The sequence below is a fragment of the Betta splendens genome, chromosome 1 (assembly GCF_900634795.4).
Source record: "Betta splendens chromosome 1, fBetSpl5.4, whole genome shotgun sequence".
Lineage (NCBI taxonomy): Eukaryota > Metazoa > Chordata > Actinopteri > Anabantiformes > Osphronemidae > Betta > Betta splendens.
Window position 1 is genome coordinate 18,323,127 of NC_040881.3, and position 26,612 is coordinate 18,349,738.

At 39.9% G+C, this 26,612-nt stretch overlaps 1 protein-coding gene across 6 annotated transcripts in view; it reads right to left on the minus strand.

Annotated features, from left to right (window-relative positions):
* Positions 1–635: 635 nt before the first annotated feature.
* The window catches only part of sorcs3a (sortilin related VPS10 domain containing receptor 3a), a 227,147-nt gene continuing 201,170 nt past the window's right edge, over positions 636–26,612 (minus strand). For 4 of the 6 annotated variants that reach the window (XM_055507845.1, XM_029163616.3, XM_055507832.1 and 1 more), the window contains 6 exons: positions 20,910–21,022; positions 10,337–10,468; positions 10,157–10,256; positions 8,171–8,276; positions 5,885–6,045; positions 636–4,368 (listed from right to left, as the gene is read on the minus strand). In XM_055507845.1, the coding sequence (XP_055363820.1) occupies positions 4,310–4,368; positions 5,885–6,045; positions 8,171–8,276; positions 10,157–10,256; positions 10,337–10,468; positions 20,910–21,022 (671 nt within the window). In that variant the 3' untranslated portion in view covers positions 636–4,309. Of the gene's footprint in view, positions 4,369–5,884; positions 6,046–8,170; positions 8,277–10,156; positions 10,257–10,336; positions 10,469–14,865; positions 18,346–20,909; positions 21,023–26,612 lie in introns of those variants that run through there. The other 2 variants (XM_055507839.1, XM_055507837.1) reach the window with 2 other exon arrangements.

A 26,612-nucleotide genomic window follows, 5' to 3' on the forward strand; every position in this document is an offset into this window, starting at 1 on the left:
AACTTTTAATTAATTAAACAGGGTTTTGAATTGCCACTTTGAATATTGAATTGCAAAATGTAAAATGCATTTTCAAATTGAACGATGATATTGCATATTGAATTGCCATTTGACAAATGTATTGCGAATTGTATTTTGAGGCTGAACAGAGTCACATCTACAGTATTAAACTTTGTCCGGTGTCCGCTACTGACAGTATGTTTCAATCTGGAATATTTGGATCATTTATACCCACAGTATCACTAACCTGGTGTTAAAAAGAATCAAAAAGAAATAATAAAAAATTATTTATGACATAGTTAATCTTGAGGCTTACCTTCTTATAATGGGTGAAGATTGGTTTTCCTTATTTTTCCCAATCAGTTGACTTTATGTAAGTTAGTTCACACACAGACACACATGCAGACATAAGCTGGTAGCATGTGTAAGTGTTTCCTCGGTGAAACACAAACTGGAATATCTCTAAAAGCTGACTGGCATGGTATTTTGGTCTACAGTGTGTTCAGCTCTCTGTGAGGGTGTGTACTAGATTAAAACTGATGCTGTGAGTCAGTGTACAATGTAATTTGCAGCAAGCATCATCTAATTTGCACCATTCAGGTCACAAGAATTTCATCAGCAAGAGAACAAATGCGTTGATGTACAAAAATACATTTATTTGAAACAATTTCAAAATGACAGTTTTTTTACTGTAGAAATATCAAAATGAAGCTTACCGATGTTGCATGCATTTTTGTGTCCTGCAGAACATTACATTGCCATTTTGCCATTAGAAATACTACTAATGCAAGTATACCCTACATTTAGGAAGGATGGATTACAACAGATCCAGGCCTTTGTCGTGTATAATGTAGCATTTAAGAGATCATATAAGACAGAAGAAAATCCCATTGATCAAAATTAACAGCTAGGAAATAAACACCAATAACTTTCCCAATGAACATGAAATATTCTCTTGACAGTTCAAATGCCATTTATATTTTACAGCTTTAAGGTATGCCAAATTCCTATCTGACAAGATCTGCTACACAGCACTGTGGCCTGATTATGAACCAGTGAAGTCATCACACAGATCCTAATCCTGTGTTTTCAATAAGAGTCAGAACAAAGTGAAGCCATCAAAGTCCTTCACCCAAACAACAGCTAAAAAAACATCCTTTTGTTTGTGACGTGCGATGAATACAACAAAGCTTCGAAACAACCTTTGTCTGTGTTCTGTCTGCAGTAACAAGGCTTAGCTAGTCTATGTAGTTTGAGATATGAATACTCTGTTCATTTTTGAACACTGTTCGTAGTAAAGCATATGTGATGTGGCAGGCTATGTCTTTGAGCAGTGTTTTCCTACCCCTCTCGCTTCTCCTACAAATGCTGTTTACTTGAGCCAAACAGTGTGGGAAAGCTCGGCATGGGGTGTCCTCTACTTGGCTGCAGAGCTTGCTCTGATTTTCATTATGTTGCAATACAGGGAGTGTGACAGGAGTCAACTTGAGGCCACTTTCCTATTGTAGGTCTGGTGAAAACAGAACTGGTGGAGAGTTGCTTGCTGGGAGGATGGTAAATCATCATTATAGACTAAATACTGTGTAGTGAGCGCAGTAATGTGTTTGCACCAAAAATACCCCAGCTGTACAGCATTGGCTGTAAAACAAAAAACAATAATACTGCTAACTTAAAACAAAATGTTTGGATATGGATAATTATTGATGTTCTTAAAATCAAAACCAATGCAAATCAAGAACACAACTTATTCCAAGTGACTGTAATGCTGTAATATTATATATTACCAATTTACCACAATTGTGTTTATATAATAACTTATTGTATTTTCAAAGTATGCAACCCCAAAGCGATGTGTAAAGTGCAAAATTATGCAAGTCTCATAAACCCATATTTTATTTCACATTAATGTTTGTCCTCACAAGCGTTGCAGGCATCAATTGAGCAAGAGGCAGGATAAACCCTGGACGGGCTGCCAGTCCATCACAGGGCCACATATACAGACAAACCACAACTGACTCTTGCACATGAAGGCAATCTAGAATATCCAGTCAATGTAACTTGATATCTTTGGACTGTGAGAGGATTAAAACCCATGAAGACACAGCAAGGACATGACAACTCCAGATGGAGGTGACCTAGGTGACCCTGAAATCAAACCAAACGCTTTTATTCACAAAAGAACATAAACAACTTATCAAATTATAAAAATAAGACATTCACTAGGTCAGTAACATGATTGGATAAAGTCTGAGTCTAAAAATTATGCAGCATTTTCTAAAAGATGTTCCTTAACATAAAATTGCAGGAGCTTTAAAGATCCTAACATCTATATTTTACAGTATAATTAAATAAATGAAATTACTTTAAATTCATAATATTCTCAAAATATTTGCACCAGAAAAGGCCAAGATTCAAAGCTGCAATCTTCATCCCTCTGGCTGAATATCATTAAAAACACAATTTTCCACTGCATGGATTGAGGAACACTTTTATCAATGCTGCAAAGTGTATAGAGGTTTTAGTAAACCATAATCCGCCACCCAGGAAACCTTTCCATTCAGGGCAGTTAACGTAATGTTAACACACACACATCCATCATGGTATGGTTTCCCAGAAGAAGGGTCCAGGTGCTGAACTCTCTAGCCTACAGCCCAGACCTTTCACCAACGGAAAACATTTTCTGCATTATACAAAGAAAAAAGCAGCCCATTGAGTTGTGGTAAGTAGAGTTTTCCATGAATTATGAAGTTGCTGATATGTTGTTTTATATTCTCGTGCGTTCAAAATATGGGTTAATAAGATTTGCAAATCCTCGCTATCTGTTACACATCGTCCCAAAGTTTTATTATTTGGGTTGTATGCTCTATGTCCTTTAAACCCTCTTCTAATTCAAATGATATTACTGCATGTGGCAAATATGCCTGAACTAAATGCAAAAGCTATACACTCACAAACATGCCGATGTTTACAAAATATACCCTTTACAATCTTAGTGCTGTGCTAGCTAAGATTGTCTTCAAGCTGTTTGGCGCAAAACAAAAAGCTCCAACTTAATACCAGAGGAATCACAAAAATTAATACAATTCATAACAAGCAGGTCAAACGTTGGTAACATATTTGACTACTGAGATATCTGTAGGACCATATGTTAAATATATTCAAAAATTCCTGACTGAAACAAGGGCTTGCTAACAACATATAAAAATGAGGGATGAGAAGATATCAGAAAGAATATTTATAATTTAGATATTTCAAAATTGTTTCACCGTATTTCTTTCAGAATGTCACGTCCCTACATAGTTTGTGGGGAGCCACTATCAACACTGACAGCATTTGTTGTTTGGCCTGCCTAGACTTAGACTAAGACTGCAAAATATGACGCAATGATCCTAATGGGTAAAGAATTTTGGCTCAAATCAAAACCTTCGTTGTAAAAACATTAAATATCTACTGTGCATTTTTACTGAAAGGAGTAGTACAGTATGTCATGTTAACATTGATCTGTTTTCATTTCCTTTTCCCATAAAAAAGGAAGGAAAATCTATAATATGCCAATAAAGTTACACCTGCATTTACAGATCAAGTATTTCTAGTAGATACATATCACCCAACAGTAAATGGAGATTATGGGATCATAACTTTAGGCACAATTAGAGGGCTATTCTAATGGATGATTAAAAAATAATTATTTACAACACTTGCTTATCTATAACACTGAAATTGTGTCCTCAATCAGAACATGCACAAGTCGAGGACCTTAAAAAACAAAGCTGATTTCTATGAGTAATGTTTGACGTTTTTCAACATATTTTTAAAAACAGACTATTATCGATCTGATAATCGATCTGTTGTTGCCATGGCACTGAGATTACAAGCATGTAGAACATAATGATATATACACATTTAACAGAACAGATGATAATATTGTACATTTAAATAATGTTTCCTGTGTAATCAAAGACTCAGACATTATAGTCTATACTGTATATATCCCAAAGCAAAGCAAATTCTTTAGGGAATTTATATAACTCTTCATTGGTTTTGACAAAAGATATTTCACTCTGCAAATGAATGTTATGTAGCTTATACATCCACAAAACCAAGTTTTGCCATTAAGGACAATGATATTATTGAATAAATTGACATTTGCTGCATGGATGTTTGAACAAGGCATCCATGCAAGTCTTTACAAATGAGGTCCCTTAGAAAACTATTAACATCAGTTGTGTTTAGAGTTACAAAACAAAAAAGGAGAGCCCCCGACACTCAAGTACTTTGTTCTGTACAATAACTGCTGTGTTCTCCAGCTTTACACACTTGTACAGTTTGGAATCTCCCTCGTGCTCTCGCAGGCGTTGCCGACTCCCCCTGAGCAGAAATAAAAGAAAGAAAAGAACAAAAAACAAACTAGGAACAAAGGTATGCTAAAGGTAATAGTCACTCTATTAATGCCTGTGAAACAAATACCTCCTTTGACAATGACACCTTATAAATTACTAAATTTCCAGTGTGCTGTTTAGTCAAAGGCTCTAAAGCTAATAATATTAAAGAATTATAAAGAGGACAGTTATTAATATTTGTATTTGCCATTATGATGCAATTTAATGGAATGAATGGGCAGATGCATAGTAACAATTTTAGCCTATTGTGCCAACTTCATGTCAAGCTGCTAAGTCATTTTTAACAAAGAACCAGCTTATTGGAGAGTTTCTGGTTGCATACAAAAGATAACAATGGAAATTTTACTAAATAAAACTGTTAGAGCTGTAAAATGTGAATATGGCTTTTGTATCTGAGGTTGCCCACTAATTCTGCTCTCTTCAGATATTCTATGAGGCATCACCTGTGTTTTAAAGCATCTCAGACCCAAATAAATCCAAGGATTCTACTTGCCAGTGTAGCTTTCTGTCTGACTCAGTGTTGCCAGATGGGAAATGAATAAATGTCGTATTGTCACTTTAAAATTACGGTATTTTGACTCATACTATCGTACAAACTAAAAGCAACTCTTAAAATCACAAAAACAAAACTACGTGCACATACCCTAAAGAAATAACACAGAGGTTTAGTTATTTGAATGATTTTATAAACACAAAATATTAAATACATGTATAAATATTTCGAGCTAGAGATGTGTAGAGACATTTTGCGTATTTTCCTTGACGTGTTTTTAACGCTGTCTGACACTACTTGAACACTGCAGCAACATCAAGAGGCTTTAGCTTTTGTTGCAACTGAGACAGAGAGGAGGAACCAACCAGGTATAGATGAAAACAGTTTTTGTTGATATATGCGTCAAAAAGTGATGACTGGCAGTGTCAAAACTATTGTATATTGGTTCTACAATTTTTGTAGTGTCGACCGTACAGACCCCAAAACTATTGTATAAATATAACAATTTTCGTTTATCTGGCAACACTGGTTTGACTCAGTACATTAGGTGAGACTAAGCACTATTCAGGTAAATTGAATCTCTGGATGTTAGTTTGCATTATTCTCCTTAAACAAGCCATATTGTGCACAAATAACTAGTAATTAAAGTTTCTGCCTCTGTGCTCATGGCCTATTAATATGTTGTTTTTATTAATTATTCATTGTTAGTCAGTTGTTGTGAGTCCAGCAGTTCTTGCTGGAATCTGTTCTTTACTATGTTAAACCTCTTTTCTGCTCTGAATAATTTAATAATGCTAAAAGAAGTTTAATTTGTCAAATAAATTTTTAAAACAGTAATTCAGCTTCAATAGTTAAAGTGTTCCTTAATGAATATGCACAAATTTACTACTGACCAAAATCACTTTCAAGGAACTACCTTTATCATAAGCATGTAAACATTTGTGACTGCTTACATATACAACATATACATATAAGAAAGTCCTTGTCTTACTTTTGACCCTGGCCTCCAGTTCCTTGTCCATGAGTTCTTTGGATGTGGAGAACTCACTCAATGTAATTTTAGGCGTGCTGTCACCCTGGCCAACTGAACCAATCATCTCCTGCTCCTTTTCCTGGTTCACTTCAGCATATACATTTATCCAAGGTATTTTTCTAATGATTTGCAGAAGAAAAAAGGAAAAGGAAAATGCACAGATTAAACAATTACTATACCATGTTGTTGTATCAAGTAAGTAAAGTAATTTGTTTTTGAGTATGAGCAAGATGGGAGATGTTGTGTATTCATGTGCACAGTTAATTAAATGCCACCATGGTTCCAACATGTGAGACTTTATTCCGACATCTCATCCATCTTACCACATGCTCGGACGTCATGTCCACACCCAGTATACCTCGCCACAACTAATTTTGAAAATACACTGCCTGGCCAAAAAAAAGGTGCCACCTGGATTTAACTAAGCAAAAAGATCTGAGGTTGCTGCAGTTGGTCAGGTCTATGCTCAGCAATAGTATGTGCTCAAATGAGGTCAACTGACTGACCTGAATATACTGAGTGACCAGGTTATTCCATAATTTCCTTCTTGATAGCACAAGCATATTCCAAGATGACAATGTCAGGATTCATCCGAAGGCATTGCGCAGCTGTCAGACTGTACCATCATCATTGCAAGATTTTGGTGAAAAAATAATGCAACACTTGATTGAAATGAATCTTGCAATGAACTGAAATCTGGAAATGAACGACATTGCAGAAGCTTATTGCAACAATGCCACAGCAAATGAGTGCCATATTCAAAGCTAAAGCCGGTCCAACAAAATATTATACACTTTTTTTGTCCAGGCAGTGTAACTCAGATGCTTTGTGCTGATTTCTCACTTTCTTAAGGTTCTTGAGTGTTATCATACTTTGCTCACTAATAGATAGGCAAGTGACACAGATGCTAATATCTTTCTCCATATACATTGACAATATCTATGATACAGTACACGCTCATTCATCTGAACTGCTTTATCCTCTTGAGGGTCAGGGTGGGTGCTGGCACTCATACATACTATAATTACATTTACTAAATCAGTAATAGCCTCTAATTATTTTCCAATTACAATTAATTTAGGTTATTAATTGTGCTGCTTGAAAAATGCACCATCTATAGACTAATGGGAACAATTTCATATAAATAATTAAAGGAAAGATTTTCCATTCCCCTCAGTGTTATCAAGAGAATAATTTTCAGTATGATGAATAATTTATTCAACAAATAACAGCCAAGGAACAGCAATTATATATTAAATCAGTTAATGATTGTTTTCCATGCATTTTATGCCTGATGGGTATGTGTGTCTCTTATTCTAATAAAAAGTATGTCTTGAATCTGAGGGGAGGGTTGTTTAATCAAACTTCCCAAAACAGTTTAATTAATTGGTCCACTACTGGGTTCACTACTCATAAAGAATGTGGTAATTCATAGATAACTTGAATTGTATACTGTATATAATCCTGGTGATAATACATAAAAGCAGGGGTACGGCTAGCAGTTATGGGCCCTATGAAAAAAATTTGCAGTCGGGCCCTACGGTTTATTAAGAGTACTGACCACTACCACTTATCTTGGCTGGTTGGCAGAGTTGGTTATGGTGTGAAGCTTGTGATAGGTGAAGGTTGAGAGACTGAATCTAGCTACAGTACATTATTAATTATTATTTGTTTAAAAAAATGACATGTCAGTATTCAGTATTACATTAATTTCATTTTCAATAGTGACAGTATGTAAAAACGTACAGTATGCTATTGAGTTAGAGTGGGATACCTTTCAGGTGAGGAGGAAACATATTAAAGGATTTATTCTGTAAACTTGCACTTGGATCTTGGGAAGTAGTTAGAGTGAGCGCTTTTGGATGTATTTTTTTCATTTCTAAGCTAGGTTTAGCAGTGAGACAACCTTTGCAACTTAGTAAATGTGTAATGTTAACTTACGTCATATGTGAATTGATCTATAATTCAAGAAACAAACGCCTTGTGTGGACTCTTTTTATTCTGTTTGCTGGCTGTCAAGCAGCACATAGTGCACACGCCGCAAGGATTTTACCAGAGACGCAGAAATAATAAGAGGTAATTTAGTTTTATTTGTAATTGTTTCATAGTTTAATTTATGATATCTCATATATTGCATATAATAATTTTATTATAAATAAAGCTGGTCTCTGTGTGCCCCCAGAGATTGCAGGCCCTTCGTCCTAAAACCCTCTCTCATGGAAGTATCGACTTGATGTACTGTACCTCTTAAACTTGTAAATGAGGAACACAGCTAGGCCAAGGAATACCACTGACAGTAGCATCAGCATGGCTGAGCTGCTGTGTCTGGGGTTGGAGTCCACCAAAGGGGCTGTGGGAGCAAAAGGAAACAGTATCTAATGTAATGTACACATTTCAAACATCAAATAAAGCAGTTACAAGTTAAAGTTACAAATAAAGGATAGATTAAGGTTTGGTATATGAACCAAAGCTGTGTCAATATTGACTGGCGAACAGAATGTGGCTGCATTTGGTAAAATAATATTAAAATTGGTATTTATTGTTCTCGTAAACAAAAATAATTTTAGTTCCCAATCGTAGAGCAAGGTAGAATTAAGCTGAGTTACTAAAGTGAAGTTGTTGAGCAATAAGAACTGTGCATAATAGTTTTTTAATAACCTATGGGGTTAATTAATTAGCATCATAATTATCCTAATTAACGCAAGAAAAGTAAAATTGACTAACTTAAGCTAAAACCTTTCTTGTTTGAATCTTAAATAGGTTTTGTTCACATAATTAAATCCAAAGCCTTATTGGAGGTATATAGTTTACACATAAGCAAAAGAAACAAAAAAATGTTTTTTCAACAAAAAAACAAAACAAACTAGTGGTAGTTATAATGGGCAACAGGGATATTGTATTAAACTACTTAGTTGTTTGCATTTCAAATGGGATATGCATATCATTAATGTATAATTCATCATACACTGAAATTGTGTTTTATTTTGTGCTACTACAATATATTAAACAACCAAATAGATTGTGTCCAGCTTAAAGGGAACAACATCCACATGCAGTATAAAGCGCAGTTATATATAATGGATATAATGCAAATGTAGTGTTTTTATTTCAAGCAGCAAAACTGAAAAGTTCCTATAATAAATAACATGACAGAAACATGATTTTGACCTTCACATGCAAACAGATCAAACTTTTACTGACACTTCTGTCAGTTCTGATGGAGCTCAAGCATTCACCCGAGGACAGCTGCCATGTAGCAAATCATTTCACGGTAACTAAATTTGTGTGCTACTGTAGATTTCTTGTCTTACCCTGCTGACTGAGCCTGTTTTTGTGTTGAGGATAATAAATATAATTAAAATGAAGTTCAATTATTTTCAAAATATAATTTATTTATTTTATGTGGAACTGAAATTGTTAAATGCATTTACATTTATTTTAAATAAGTGATTAATCCCACAGCACATGCTATTGCTCACCTTAAAGTCATTATTTTGAGTCTGCCTGAGTCATTGCAGGAAAATCACATCAAATTCTCTGGCTTGCGCACCACTCTAGCCCTTTAGCTCAGTGATGGAGGTGTGTATGTGGCTGACCTTTTTTCAAGCAGCTTGAAGGCTTTTTAGACCTTTTCTCGAGAGGTGAAATACAAAGAAGAATCCAGCTGGGTACACCTCCAGCGACATTAGAGTTCAGCTAGCACTACTGAACGTCACAAAGCAAGCCAGACAGTTAACACCTCGTACTCTAAGCAGCAGACAACTCATGGCCATGTCCCTACTGTGACCATGTGCCTTTAAAATTCGGTTTCTATTCCTGAAATGGGTGGTAGCAAATGTGGTGTTCTTTCTCAAGGACTAAATAATCAACATAATTATACTGAGCGTAGCACTCATTTTGTGGTTGGATGGTTGTAAAAGAAATAGAGCAGATGTTCAGTTTTTGATGGCAAGCATAAAAAATCCCTCATCTCAAGGAGCTCCACTCAAAATCAAACCTTTCCCATACTCCCCTGTGTTCCTTTGCCTGGGATAGAGGAAGACTGACAGGAATTTTAATTGGTGGCCCAAAGACGATTTCTTGTTGTCAGAACACTTAGCTGTCTTTTTGGCACTTAAAAAAGAACAATTGGAAATTCTAGGGCATGATTAAATTGCATCTACAAGTTAACATTAAACTTACAAGATAAGATTACTGCAGTATTAAAAGGGGAAAATAAATGCTTCTCACCCAGTGTTAACTGTGTGTTGTACACAATCACCCTCACACCCGGTTTCAGCTCAAATTCCACCAAATTTTGGTTCAAGGCGCTTACAATGATATCAGACACCTGTGAAGCAAACATAGCAAAATATGAAACCTATTTATCAGGTATCAGCAATTTGACAATGCAGCCAGTGTGTTTCTTACTTGCTCTAGCTCGTCCTCACTCTTTTTCTTGCTTGTGGATTGGTTTTTGGACGGTAACAGGAAAAGCTCGGCAGCTGTTGGAATCCCCGGGAACACAGCTACCAGGAGCTGCTCCTCTGGGAAGTCAGACACCTATAGAAAAGCAGATATTTAACTCTGACAAGTGATTATTACAAGTGCCTACTGCAATTATATGCATACTATGCTTATAAAAACAATAAACTCATAAAGTCACATTGGCTCAGTCAGCATACTTGTTTTAAATGAGATGCATTATGATTGTAACATGTTGGTGAAAAGGCTCTGTACAATAACATACAAAACCAGGTTATGGTTAAACCAGTGACTGTTTTTCCTGCCATAATGCAAATAAAAATATTGAATATATATTCTTTGTTTTAAATTGATTATGCAATAGCACGAGATGTCCCCAGACCCAGTTATCCCTCCCAACCCCATCTTACCACACTACTTTATGCCCTGTTTAATGGCAGTGACCGAACTGCAGTGACTGTAGATACTCTCAGGCAAAGGAAAGATTATTTTCACATATTATTTACAAAATAAAATCAACAATAAAATTAATGTGCTTTAGTATATTGTTCTTTGAAAGTTTACGGTTAACACTCAAGGGATGACCTCTCAATTTGAATCCAAGACATAATTGCCTACCCCCCCTGCTGCAAGCTCTGGTTGTATCTACCCTGTACTAAGGTGACAAACACAGCAATGGTTCACCTGCTGATAATTGGTGCTGCAGATTTTATCCTCCTTCTTAAGATTAATGCTTCTCTGAGTGAGCAAGTTTGAAGTCTAATGTTTAAATTGTGCACATACCCAGACACTAGCTTGTAACTAAAAAAATACAATTAAAAACACTGTCGATTTGATTTACAGGCGCAGTAAAAGATTTTTTTACTATGAGTTGCAAAAATAGTGCAATGCACGGCTATATGTAATTTCAGACAACCTCCACATTTTCATGGTATTGTAAATATATATATATATATATATATATATATATATATATATATATATATATATATATATATATATATCGAAGGTTGGAGGCAAAAATCAAGGCAGCTCGGAGGGAAGTGAGCCAAATGACAGAGGCCCAGAGAGGGGCAATGAAAAGACCGATGCCCAAGAGGTACAGCCAGATGCCCATACCTGAAGCACTCGAAACTGCCGAGCAAAGTCTACAAGCCTTGGCCAGCCGCCTAAAGAGATACACCAGAGATAACGAAGCCAGACGAATAAACCGGCTGTTCGCAACACAACCTGCGAAAGTGTACTCTCAATGGCAGGGTAATAACAGCAGAGCAGACCCACCAAGGCTGGAAACTGAACAGTACTGGAAAGGGATATGGGAGAGGGAGGCATCACACAACAGAGATGCACAGTGGCTGGTGGATCTGAGGGAAGACCACAGCAACCTCCCTGAACAGAATCCAGTGACTATCACAGTGGCAGACATCCAACAAAGAGTCTCAGGTATGAAAAACTGGACAGCACCCGGCCCTGACATGATCCACGCCTACTGGCTAAAGAAGCTCACTGCAATCCATGAGCGCCTGGCAGCACAAATGAACCAGCTGCTAAGGGATGGGACTCACCCTGAATGGCTAACCAAAGGGCGAACGATCCTGATAATGAAGGATCCCTCAAAGGGTACTGTCCCATCCAACTACCGGCCAATAACCTGTCTCTCCACAACATGGAAGCTCATGTCAGGCATCATCGCCGCTAAGATAAGTGGGCACATGGGTCAATACATGAGCGAAGCACAGAAGGGCATTGGTAAGGATACCAGAGGAGCCAAACACCAACTCCTGGTAGACAGAACAGTTGCCCAAGACTGCAGAGCGCGACACACCAACCTGTGCACAGCCTGGATCGACTACAAGAAAGCCTATGACTCAATGCCACACACATGGATCACTGAATGCTTGGAGCTGTACAACATCAACAGAACTCTAAGGGCCTTCATTGCAAACTCGATGAGGTTGTGGAAAACCACACTTGAAGCCAATGGGAAGCCACTTGCCCAAGTATCCATCAAATGTGGCATATACCAAAGAGATGCACTGTCCCCACTGCTGTTCTGCATAGGTCTGAACCCCCTCAGCCAAATAATAAACAAGACTGGCTATGGATACCGACTCCGGAACGGGGCCACCATAAGTCACCTCCTCTACATGGACGACATCAAGCTGTATGCTAAGAACGAGCGAGACATCGACTCGCTGATCCACACCACAAGGATCTACAGCTCAGACATCGGGATGTCATTCGGGCTCGAGAAAAGTGGGAGGATGGTGACAAAGAGAGGCAAGGTAATCCACACAGAAGGGGTCTCACTTCCAGAAGGAACAATAGCAGACATTGAGGACAACTACAAGTACCTTGGAATACCACAGGCGAACGGCAACCTTGAACAGGCAACAAGGAATGCAGCAACAGCCAAATACCTCCAACGAGTAAGGCAAGTCCTAAGAAGCCAGCTCAATGGCAAGAACAAATCCCAGGCAATAAACAGCTACGCTCTGCCAGTGATCAGATACCCTGCGGGAATAATAAGGTGGCCAAAGGAAGAGATACAGACCACAGATGTTAAGACACGAAAGCTCCTCACCATGCATGGAGGGTTCCACCCCAAATCCAGCACCCTGAGACTATACGCTAGCCGCAAGGAAGGAGGCCGAGGACTAGTGAGCGTGAGAGCCACTATCCGGGATGAAACATCCAAGATCCATAAGTACATCAAGGATAAGGCCCCGACAGATGACGTGCTGAGTGAATGTCTCAGGCAGTGGAGCACAGAGGATGAGATGCTGGAAGAAGGACCATCATGGGAGGACAAGCCCTTACACGGGATGTACCACCGAAACATAACTGAAGTGGCTGATCTCAACAAATCCTACCAATGGCTTGAAAGGGCCGGGCTGAAGGACAGCACAGAGGCACTCATCCTGGCTGCACAGGAGCAGGCCCTGAGCACCAGAGCCATAGAGGCCCAGATCTACCACACCAGACAAGACCCAAGGTGTAGACTGTGCAAAGAGGCCCCAGAGACGGTCCAGCACATAACTGCAGGGTGTAAGATGCTGGCAGGCAAAGCATACATGGAACGCCATAACCAAGTGGCTGGCATAGTATACAGGAACATCTGCGTGGAGTATGGACTGGAAACCCCAAGATCAAAGTGGGAAACACCTCCCAAGGTGGTAGAGAACGAGCGAGCCAAGATCCTGTGGGACTTCCAGATCCAGACTGACAGAATGGTAATGGCGAACCAACCAGACATTGTGGTGGTGGATAAAGAGCAGAGGAAAGCCGTAGTGGTGGATGTGGCAATACCAAGCGATGGCAACATCAGGAAAAAGGAACATGAGAAACTAGAGAAATACCAAGGGCTCAGAGAAGAACTGGAGAAGGCTTGGAAGGTGAAGGCCACAGTGGTGCCTGTGGTGATCGGAGCACTAGGGGCTGTGACCCCCAAACTGGAGGAGTGGCTACGACAGATCCCTGGAAAAACATCCGAAATCTCAGTCCAGAAAAGTGCAGTCCTAGGAACAGCAAGGATACTGCGCAGAACCCTCAAGCTCCCTGGCCTCTGGTAGAGGACCCGAGCTTGGAAAGTGGATGAGACCACCCGCGGAGGGTGAGAATAGAGTGGTATATATACATCCTGTCTGTCTTGCTGCTTGTTGCTGTTATTATTATTTCCTCTTTTCTTTATTCCTTCAAGATGGATGCCCATTCATATCCAATGACTGCAAAGGCTGTAGCATATAATTCATATTTTTATTAATGAATATTCCTATTCATCCAATTATTCAATCATCACTTACTGTATGGCCTCTAATGGATCTTCTCGTAAGATCCATTATATTATATCCTTTTTATATTATATTACATTATATTAACATTTCTTCACAGTGTTCATTCATTTATCTATCCATCCATCTTCTACTGCTTAATTCCGTATGTGGAGTTGCGGGGGGGGGGGGCTTGAGAGGGGGTGCAATCTGGGTACACCCTGGACAGGCCGCCAGTCCAGCGCAGGACAACACATAGACAGGCAACCATTTACACACACTCACACCTAGGGGCAATTTAGACCAATTAATCTAATGCATGTTTTTCGGACCACGAGAAGAAGCCGGAGAACCGGGAGAGAACCACACAAACACAGGGAGAACATTCAAACTCCACACAGAAAGGCACCCGGTTCGCCCCAAGAATCTTTTTATTCACAGCCTAAATTTTCTACTTAAGTTCTAAAGAAATGGACCAATGATAACAATGGACCAATTGATCACAGCTTTCAATGAAAAAAACGGAACGGCAAGGGAGAAATAAAATGAAGGGGGAAATTGCCTCTAAAAACCAAAATCGATAGACTATATTATAAGTGCAATTCATCATTGGTTACAAAATGCAAATGAAAATATACTGCTGGAAAAAAACATGTGACTGTTTTTGTGCATTGAAAGAAGAGTGAGGATGACAATGAGGTTAACTGATGCAGAAAACCAGGCAATTTTATTTGATTGTATATTTCACAAAATTATTTTGTACATTGTTTGAGGAAATAGTATATTAAAGACTGTTACAGAAGTTAAATTATCAGTGAATGATTAAACAGTAGCTGATTTATTCCTTATCAAGAAATACAATTAAACAAGCTGAAGGCCACCATCACAGCAACCAAGGGCCTCCCTAACACCTTCATGCAACTCCACTTAGCAGTAGGTCATGCAGTCCAGACCACGTGCATGCTTTTCAAACAACATTTTTGTATCAAATATATAATTTATTATTATTCAGCTTTGAGTCAAAAACCTTCAGAAACAGGGCCGTGCAGTGAAATTGTTCTCTTTTTTATGTCCTGTTTTATAGTGAGGGAGTTGTTTACTAAATTGATAAAGTGTCAACTGTGGACCAGCCTCCGTATCAAGGCTTCTCAACCATAATAAAATAAGAAAGTTTTCCCGCTTGTCACCATGTTCACCTGGAAATTAACTTTGTCAGCTCCCACCTCGTAAACATAGCCTTGTTTCTAGAACTTTTGTGAAATGATGAAAACATCTGTGATGCATTAATACAAGCACCATAATGTATACTGTACTTTATCATAAACAACACCCACACTTGTCGTATTTAACTTTAAAGTGAAGCTGTGCATGCATTGTATCCTTATTTCTGTGATTCTGTTGCGTTGTTGTATATGTTTTATATTTACCAGATTCAGTTTTATAAATACAATTGTTAAATACAATTGTAAAGCAGCAGCTTTACTTTGCACAGTGAGCTCTAAGGTAAAACTTAATGGTGGCTTAGAATGTGTTGCACACCTTTTCCCACTTGTCTCGTCTCCATCAGTTGATGAATACAATGCTTATCTTCATTCACTTCTAAGTATCTAATCATGCCAACACAAAGTATGTGTTACATGATGTCTGTAAGTGGTTCTCAGTTTATACTCAGCACTCCCGCTATGACACTATTTTGGATATTGTCAAAGGTCATATTTACTCTCTGTATATTTGGAGTCAGATTAAACATCTGACTTCATTATATACTATATGCTAAAATGTGGAAATATTAACATCATTACTAAAATAGTGGTTTAGTATTTACAGTAGGGCTTCCATTTTAAGTGATGTATGATTAAAAAACATGATCCACCAAAAATATGTGCAGTAGCTGTTCTCTTTACGGAACAGCTCTAAAGGGTCCAGGCACTCAGGTGCTTTCAGGCTTAGGCAGAGATCGGACCCAGACGCACAGTGTGAACACACAGAGTAGGTGGTAAAATCAAGGTTTAATCCAATAATCGTGGTACAGACGGTCCAGGTGATACACAATATATCTCATGTGACGGTACAGAAGGAGCAGGCTGAATCAGGTTCAAGGACTGGCAAGAGTTTGGCAATGATTTGACACGGCTACAGTACCAGTGAGGAGCAGGCTAACATAACAATCTGGCAACTGGCTGTGTTGACTAATGGTGGTTAAATACTGGTGGGTAATGACTAATCTGAGACAGGTGTGTAATGAGGAAGTGAGGCTGCCACCCCCAGGGCACTATAACGGCGCCCACAGAGCCCCCCCCCCCCCCGACCAGGGCGGGTGGAGGGTGGTTTCTGGAGAAGGGACCAGATCCAGACCCCCCGGCCGCTGCCGGAGCCTGGCTGGGCTGTGTTGCTCCCCCCTGGAGCCTCAGGATGCGCCGCGTGAAAGTCCTGGATGAGGGACTTGTCCAAGATGTCCCGGGATGGAACCCAGGAGTGTACTGTACCCCTCCCAGTCCACGAGGTACTGGAAACCCCTTCCCTGTCGCCTGCAGTCGAGGAGCTCTTGGATGCCGGAGTGCAATGCACAAACCGGGGTGGCGGAGGTGGTTGGTGCTGAGGAACCATGGGGCATGACCGATGGTTTGAGTCAGCTTACTTGAAACATTGGGTGGATCTTCAGAGTCCTTGGCAGGGACAGTCTCACCGAGACGGGGTTAATGATTTTGGCAACTGTATATGGCCCTATGAATTTTGGTGCCAACTTACGCGGTTGCCCTTGCATGCGGAGATCCCTGGTTGAGAGCCAGACTTGGTCCCCGACCTCATAAGCTGGACCCGGGGCTCTCTTACGGTCTGCCGTGGCCTTATAGAGCGCCTGGGCCTGAAGCATGGTCCTCCTGGCCCGCAGCCACGTCTGGCGACACCTACAGACCAAGGCATGGGCCGAAGGGACGTGGACCTCGTCCTCCAGGGCTGGGAACAGGTGTGGTTGAAAACCATATGCACACTGAAAGGGGGTTAGACCAGTTGAGGCGCAGGGAAAGGTGTTATGTGCAAATTCCACCCAGACCAGCTTCCGGGACCAGGAGCCAGGGCTTTTGGAGGCGAGGAGTCGTAGGCCCACCTCCAACTGCTGGTTGGCCCTCTCGGTATGGCCGTTAGACTCGGGGTGGTACCCCGATGATAAGATGACCTCCGCTCCAACCAATGAACAGAACTCCCGCCAAAAGCGAGAGACAAACTGGGGACCCCGGTCGGAGACTATGTCCCAAGGAAATCCTTGGAGCTGGAAAACATGGCCTGTGCAGTCTGCTTAGCGGAGGGCAACTTGGGAAGTGGGATAAAATTAACAAATTTAGAGAACCGGTCTACCACCATCATGATCACAGGTCATCAGATGGTACGCATTCCGAAAGTTCAGTTTGGTGAAACAGGCAGCTCCTGAAAGCAGTTCAAACGCGGATGAAGACAATAAGGGATAAGAGTCCCAAATGGTTATTTCGTTCAGCCCATGATAATCAATACATGGTCGTAACAACCCATCCTTTTTACCAACGAAGAAGAACCCCGCTCCGGCGGGCAATGAGGATGGTCGTATGATCCCAGACGTGAGCGCTGAGTCCAAATACTCTTTCATTGCCACTTGTTCCTTAGGTGAGAGCTGGAACAGTCTCCCCTTGGGAGGTGCCGCACCCGGCCTCAGGTTTATAGCACAATCGTGTTTTCTGTGCGGTGGGAGTGATGTGGCCTTAGCCTTGATAAACACCAGACGGAGATCCTGGGGACGCCGGTCTGATCTGCCTCCTCCAACCCTCTTTCCATGGGCGCCACCATCCGTAGTCCCTCCGGCTTGGCCGTAGTCTGGAAGCAGGTGTTCCGGCAGTCTGGATCCTACTCACGTACCTCTCCACTCCTCCAATTCAATGTGGGATTGTGTCGCCTCAGCCAGGTGTGTCCTAAGACGACAGAGTGGTCAGAAGATTCTACCACTAGAAATGTTATTTTTTCAGAGTGTCCATCTGCAAATGTCATGCGTACAGGATCTGTGTGACTCTCTACTATCGGCGGCCATCCAGTGCCGCCGTCTCCACTGGGAATGCTAGAGTTGCTGTAGGAATGCCCATCTGCTCGACCAAACCTGCGTCCATCAAGCTGGCGTCTGCACCAGAGTCTATTAGCACCGCCTGCTGTACAGATCGGGTCCTAGAAAACAAAGTCACTGTCGGTAAAGAGCGAGCGGAGGCACTGCCAAGGATGGTTCGGCTCACCGCTATCCTCCGCGCTAGCAATGAGCCTGCTCTTTTAACAGACACTTCGCCGCGAAATGTCCCGCCTGTCCGCAGTACATGCACAAGTGCTTGGAGCGTCGTCTGTGCTTCTCCTCCTTGGTGAGGCGTGCGCGGCCGATCTCCCGTGCCTCGCGGAATCGACTGACCACCCACCTCACGTGGACTCCTCAGTGGGCTCTGAATCAGAGAGCGGTGTGTGTCCCTCGTTCTCTCCTCTCCGTGATGCTCCCATTCGCTGTTCGCCAACCTGCGATCTATGCGGATGGCCAGCGCGATCAGTTCATCCAATCCGCTCGGTAGATCTAGCGCTGCTAAACAGTCTTTTACGCGACGTGAAAGTCCGCGAATAAAAACGTCACAGAGGGCCGTGGCGTCCCAGCCGGCCTCCGCCAAAACCAAGGAACGCTGGAATGTGATGACTAACATACAACAATCTGGCAACTGGCTGTGGTAACTAAGGGTGGTTAAATACTGGTGGGTAATGACTAGTCTGAGACAGGTGTGTGTAATGAGAACCGGAAGTGAAGGTGCACAGGTCTGCTTATCTCAGGAGTTTAGTGTATGCAGTGTGTTTAGTGAACAAGGGCCTTTGAAGGGGTAGAATAAAAAGTGGGGGACAACCTTAGCCAGAAGAGCTAGTGTACAGCATAGCAACTGAATCTTACAAATCAAACATGTTTTATGATACTTTTACTGTGATCACACCCTAAATCACAAAATATCACAAGATTGTAATTACGTTTAAATGTATATGTCTAAGACATAAAAAGTTAATTGTGGCCTACATGTAAATCCCAAAATCGAACCAGATTTACTACAGGATACACATGAATTTGTCTTTAAACTAAGCTTTCTATTTGTATGTCTCTCTGATCACAGTGTTGTCCACCCCCAGTGGGACACTCATCAAGACCTCCACTAAGATAAAAGCCATGACCAGCAAATGTGACTCACACAGTGACATTCTGTTACTGTAAGGTTCCCAGGATAGATAGAGCCGTGAGATCAGAATCATCTTACCTCTCTCATATTGACACCAGTCAACATCCACTGAACACAAGACCCTGAGCCTGCTAGACAATGGCCAAATGGACAGCAAAGATTCAGTGCCATATACATCACACCCTCCAGTACAACCAACCAGTGATCAGACTAAGCACTTACTGGAACCATCTTATAGTAAAACAAAGGAAAACATTTGAGAGGCAAAGCCTGCACTCCCTATCTGAGGGATACATAGACACGTCTGTGCCCACATAAACCCATGTAGGGACAGAAAACCCAAACTGCATCAACACATCTGGCCAAACGCCAATTTGGTTACCTCACACCCAGAAGGAGGTCTCAGTAACGAGACGCTGTCTCTCTGCTCCTTTCTCCCTGGATCACTCTCAGTCCCTCACAAGACAACTGTCACTAATAATTGTTTATAACCAAAATTTGTTAAACCCAAATTCTAGCCATAATTGGTAAATGGTGTTCCGCCAACAAGTCCGTGACACACTATTGCATTGCTCATTGTTTGTGATTTGTTGGTTGGTTGAAATGCCCACAGTAACACTTCATTTAAAAAAGCAGATCACGTAGAAAAATAGTTTAACTCCGATTGAACTAAAACAATTTTCACAAACACAATTTTCTTTGACTTCTCTGATTACTGAAGTGCAGAAGCCTTTAATAGCTTGGAAATGCATCAATAAACCCTGGTGATTAATTTAAGAGTGAAATTTTCATCTTCAGTAGAGTGAGTTCAAATATTAACAAAACCAATGTGTTCTCAGGGTTGCTTATATTGACTGCATCTACATAATTTAGCACTTCTTATTAGGTTTGTATTGATTATGAAATACATTTCTAACATATATCGTAAAGACTGACATTTTTGATGAATTATTTAACTTTTAATCTTATCACAAGGCTCATTGAGAGCCCCTTCAACGACTGAAATATTCCTCCAAATGCGCCCACCTGCTGCTCTAATGCTCAATACACAGGTGAGACAGCCAGGACCAGAGCAACATCTAATGCTGGCCACTACTCACTAGCTGTGAATGGGAAGAGGAGTAGCACTTAATGATGAATGAACTTCCCACACACACACTGAGAACCCTTGCACCCTGCATACATTCATTTGGCGCCAACACACATACACACAGGTGCTCATGCCTTTAGTCCGAATACAATTTTGTTTGTGACTTTTAAAATGAACGAATCACCACATAAAGCCGTCTAGGGAGAGGAAATTCAAGCCGTATACATACCTGTCTGATGAAGAATCACATGAACTGCCCGAGGGCAGTCACTTACGGCACCAAGGGGACCAGAGTATTGGACAGCAATGATAAAAGGGGTGTAGGAAATAATTAAGAAAAGCAGAGTGAGGAAGAAAGTAGGAGGTGAAAAGAGACTAAAGGAGTGAAGACAGGGAGACAGAATGATGGAAGAAAGTGAGAGGGAAGGACAGAGAAAATGACTTACTTGGAGCAGAGCCTTCTTAATTACTCTCCCCACATCCCTTCTCCACTCGGGTATGTCGGGGTTGAACTCCTCCAGATTAGGGGAGAAAGATAAAAGTAGAGATTTGAAGAATTCTGTGGGGGGAGAACCAGTCATTAATTAGTTGGGATATGAGGGCATTAATCTCAAGGAGCTGTGCCAACTGTCATTTGCTCGAGTTGAATTTTAGGTAGTTAATGCTTTATGAAAGGAAGAGGGTTTCTCATATCGCCTGTTTCCCTTTGGCTAAATGTACCAGATGCACTTCTAGGTAATTAGAAAATGTCACAGCTTTATGCCAAGGCATTGACTGGTAATAAATCATAGCAATTTACAGACACTTGTTGCTAGATTACTTCATTCGAAATGAAGATGCATTCTTTAGAGGTTCTAATAAAATGATATATTGTGTTCTATAAAAGCAGAACTGACCACTTTTACACACTTGAACTGTTGACTTGAGTCTGGGATATACAGTACAGTGGTAGCCCTACTGTGGCTATTGGCCAATTATGCCATTACCAAAACACAGCATGTGTTAAATCCTAGAAACCTCTAGGTGGCGATCAGCTTACAGTCATAACCCACTGTGTGTGTGTGTGTGTGTGTGTGTGTGTGTGTGTGTGTGTGTGTGTGTGTGTGTGTGTGTGTGTGTGTATGTGTGTGTGTGTGTGTGTGTGTGTGTGTGTGTGGCATTGTGAATTGTGAATATTACTGGAATTAATTATAGGAATTACTGGTAGTGGAATTTTGAGCATTTCTGTTTGTCTATTTATTGAATCAGACGCTATTTGACTTAATAACATAAAATAAGGTTTGTGAAAACAAAAAATTATTAAGGAGATTTTCTTTCGGGCTTTATGCATTCAGACGTCTGGTTGCATGCACACACATCTACTTGTTGTGTGGTGAACAATAAAAACGGTAAATAAATATCCTTGTTCTGAGTCCTACCACTTGTCTGTGGAGGAGTGGAATTTTGTGAATGACAGTTTCAATTTCTGTATTCCTGTATCATGTAGCTACTGTATGTGTGTAATGGTATTTAGACATCAAAGATAATCTACAAATTAAATAGTTTGAGTTACTGTTTTCCATCCATCCCTCTTCCATACCGCGACCACGGTATGGGGTTCACCGCCTCTGTCGCTGTGAGGCGACAGCGCTACCCACTGCACCACCGTGCCGCCCAGTTACTGTTTCTTTACTAGGAAAACTTTGTGTTAATATTTTCACTTTTCACAGCTCTTGTTTTTTAGTGCAGGTATTTAATTAGTGGGATAGCTGACAACAGCTTAAATACCACTAATTCTACTTTTGATAATAGTAATGAGCCAAATTTACGGTTTAATTACCAACACACACTTCAGATCCTTTCAGTATGAAAGCAAACCTTAAAATCTTACAATTTATAAGCAATATGTCTGCTTTTATTTTGTATTTTCAGCCTCTGCATTATACTGTTAAAATTTTCGGCTTATTATTTAATTACTCTGTTAAGATGTTAACGCTATTAACATTTAAAACCATTTTTACCCATCCACAGATTTTTTCTTATTTAGATATATTCAGCTATATTTTTAATGTCTCAACCACTTTGAGCTCTTTGTTTTAATGTTTCAGCATTTCTTTAGGAATAACTTGCAATAACTAATATAATAACATTACATTACATAGTGAGTCATTGTTGGCACCCTAACTGAAATTGGAGAAGGAGTGACACTTGCAATTATTGATGTTCTATTCGAGAATTTTTACTTTTGCATTAGGTTTACACCTTTTGAACTTTTACAAATTTCAACCTCTTGTTTAATAACATATGTATGTTAAAATTACAATATATTTATAATCTTGTTTCCCTATCTGGAGAAACCTTTTTAGTTTTGTTCTCTCTCAGCCCTGTTAACCTATTGATGCCCCTAATGATTGATGGATAATGTTGTATGAGCATATTCATCTTTGCATCAGGTCGAACTATTGCAACTTTCAGCTTTTTGTGTGTTACGCACATACAAGTAATTTCAAAAATCACCAATCTATGTCTTTAGCCTAATAGCATTATTTGTGCCTTTGAATGCGTAATTGTGAATGCGTAATTTTGACTATTTCATAATTTAGAAATTAAGCATGCACGTCTACTCCAAATCCTTTCAAAATAAAAACAGCAATTCATATCTTTAGCTTTAATATTATTGTTCATGCCTTTGAATGTGTAATTGTGACTAATTAATGAGACAATTTTATAGTTTAGGTATTAAGCCCACACACTCTTAATCCTTTTAAAACAAAAGCACCAATCCAGATTTTAAGATAAAAATAGCAATATTTCTGTTTTTCACTAGTTTATTATGACTAGTTAATAACTTACATACAAATGTATAGTTTAGTAATTACCCACACATGCCTCCTCCAGATCATTTCAAAATAAAAGCACCAATCAAAATCGTTAGCTTCACTGGCACTGTTTCTGCTTTTGACTGGTTAATCATGATCAATTAATAAAACTATTTCACTCTAGCAATTATGTGCAGATGCTTCCATGAAATATATTAAATATTTTCACAACTTTGAGCTTTTCTTTCAGCTCTTGAACTTAAAACTTTTTAATTATAATATTTAGCTGCGTTACGTACTTTAAGCTAAATTGGATCAAATTAGGCAAACCTTTACATACTTCCTTCATTTTCAGCAGTTCTTCAATTTCAGCAAATCTTTTTCTCTGAATTCTTATCTGACTTAGTTCTTAGCACAGATAAAGTCATTGTAGAGGGAGACATAAACATTCATGTAGATGTTGACAGTAACTGTCTCAGCACTGCTTTTAACTCCTTAATAGACACTATTGGTTTTACACAGCAGGTAAATGAACCCACTCATCGTTTTAACCATACCCTCGATCTTGTCCTGACACATGGGGTTGAAATTGATAATTTAATAGTTCCCCAAAACTCTCTGTTATCTGACCATTTCTTATTAACTTTTGAATTTAGCATAATTGACCTTCAATAGCTGGAAAGAAATGTTACTATAGCAGATGTTTATCTGACAACGCTGTTGCCAGATTCAAGCAGATGATTCCATCATCTTTTGCCTCAATGTCTTGTAGATACACAGAGGAGAACAGTCACCTTAATCCTTATGAACAGGTTGACTGTCTTGTAGATGATGCTGCAGCTTCTCTACGTACAATGTTAGACACAGTGGCTCCTCTAAAGAAGAAGGCAGTGAATCAGAGGAGGTTACATGTAGGTCCGTGGTATAACTCAAAGATCTGCAGCCTAAAGCACAGGACCAGACAACTAGAAAGACAGTGGCGTTCCAACAAAATAAATGTAAACTGCATTGCATGGAAGGAAATAATATATAAAAAAGCACTTTGTGCTGCTAGGAAAACACATTCCCTAATTAAGGAAAACAAAAACAACCCCAGGTTTCTTTTCAGCACTGTAGCCACGCTGACTAAGAGTCATAGCTGTGTTGAGTCTACTATTCCCTTAAATCTCAGCAGCAATTATTTACAGTATGAACTACTTTACTAATAAAATTATTGCCATTAGAAAAAACATTCAGCAGCGACTTCTTCAAAATGACAGAAAGCACTGTCTAGATCCATCAACTGTCTTACCTAGACAGCTTCTTCCCCATAACTCATATGGAGTTAACCTCAATAATCAACTCTTCCAAGTCGTCCACTTGTCTTAGATCCAATCCCAACCAGATTACTTAAAGAAGTTCTACCTTTAATCAGCTCAACCATATTAAATTAAATCAACCAATCTTTACATTTAGGCTATGTACCACAGGCGTTTAAGGTGGCTGTGGTCAAACCTCTATTGAAAAAAACAACCCTGGAGAACTAGCCAACTATAGGCCCATTTCAAATTTACCCTTTATTTTCAAGATTCTTGAAAAAGTTGTGGCTAAGCAATTATCTGACCACCTGAGTGGGAATAACCTGTACGAAGATTTTCAGTCAGGATTTAGAAAACATCATAGCACAGAAACAGCTCTGGTTAGAGTCACTAATGATCTTCTATTAGCTTCGGACAATGGTCTAGTTTCTGTCCTTGTCCTGTTAGATCTTAGTGCTGCATTTGATACAATTGATCATAACATTCTATTACAGACACTAGAACATAGAATCGGGATTAAAAGAACAGCATTGGGATGGTTTAAATCCTATTTGTTGAACAGATTCCAGTTTGTTCATGTTAATGAGAAATTCTCCACATGCACAAGGATTAGCTATGGAGTACCACAGGGTTCTGTGCTTGGTCCAATTCTGATGAGCCTATACATGTCTCCTCTAGGTGAGATTATTAGAAAGCATTCTATTCATTTAATTTTATTGTTACGCAGATGATACTCAGCTATATATATCCTTGGAACCAAATGAAACAGATCAACTAGTCAAAATTCAGGGTTGTTTAAAAGACATCAAATCCTGGATGTCCCAAATCTTCCTTTAACTAAATTCAGATAAAACTGAAATTCTTATTGTTGGGCCTAAAAATCTGAGAGAGACACTATTGAGTTAGATAGCCCCCTGGATGGCATAACAATAGCTTCATATTCTACTGTGAGGAACCTTGGTGTCATCTTTGACCAGGATCTCTCTTTTACATCATATATTAAACAAATCTCCAGAACCGCCTACTTTCATCTTAGAAATATAGCTAAAATCAGAAGCATCCTCTCTCAGAGCGATGCAGCGAAACTGATCCATGCATTTGTTACCTCTAGGCTGGACTACTGTAACTGCTTACTCATAGGATGTCCTAACAGCTCCTTAAAAAGCCTACAGCTAATTCAAAATGCTGCAGCCAGAGTTCTGATGGGACTTAGATAGAGAGATCACATTTCTCCCATACAGTATTAGCTTCTCTGATGATATGATATGATAATGATAATGATAAAGCTCCTTCTTATCTTAAAGACCTCATAGTTCTTTATGCTCCCAGCAGAATGCTTTGTTCTCAGAGCGCTGGGCTACTTGTGGTTCCTAGAGTCTTTAAATGTAGAATGGGAGGCAGAGCTTTTAGCTACCAAGCTCCTCTCATCTGGAACAAGCTCCCTCTTCAGGTTCGAGAAGCTGACACACTCTCCACCTTTAAGATCAGGCTTAAAACCTTCCTTTTTGATAAAACCTATAGTTAGAGATGGTTCAGGTCACTGGTAATGATTGTTAGTCACAGGAACCATCTCTTAGTTAAGCTGCAATAGACATAGACTGCTAGGGGACTTCATTTATACACTGAGCTCCTCTGTTTCCTTCTACCTTTTCTGTCCAATAACCTTCCATCATTGTTCTATGTTCAACTAACCTTGTCTCTGTCTCTCCAGTAGTTGTGCTTCTCTCCCGCTCTCTCTCTCTCTCTCCTCCACTCTGTTCTCACCTGCAGGTATCATTGGACTCAAAGTTTGGTGTCAGTGATGGGCAGCTGTGGATCAAACCATCCACCTGTATCCAGTCCCTGGTCCAACCATCCTGCCTGTGCTCTGTTGTTGCTTGTTGTTGTTGCTGTGCTTTTCTCTCTCTGTCTCCCCTCACCCCAACCAGTCGAGGCAAATGGCTGCCCACATCCAGCCTGGTTCTGCTGGAGGTTTCTTCCTCATTAGAGAGGGAGTTTTTCCTCTCCACTGTCAAATTAAATGCTTGCTGTATGTGGGATTTGTTTGGTTTAG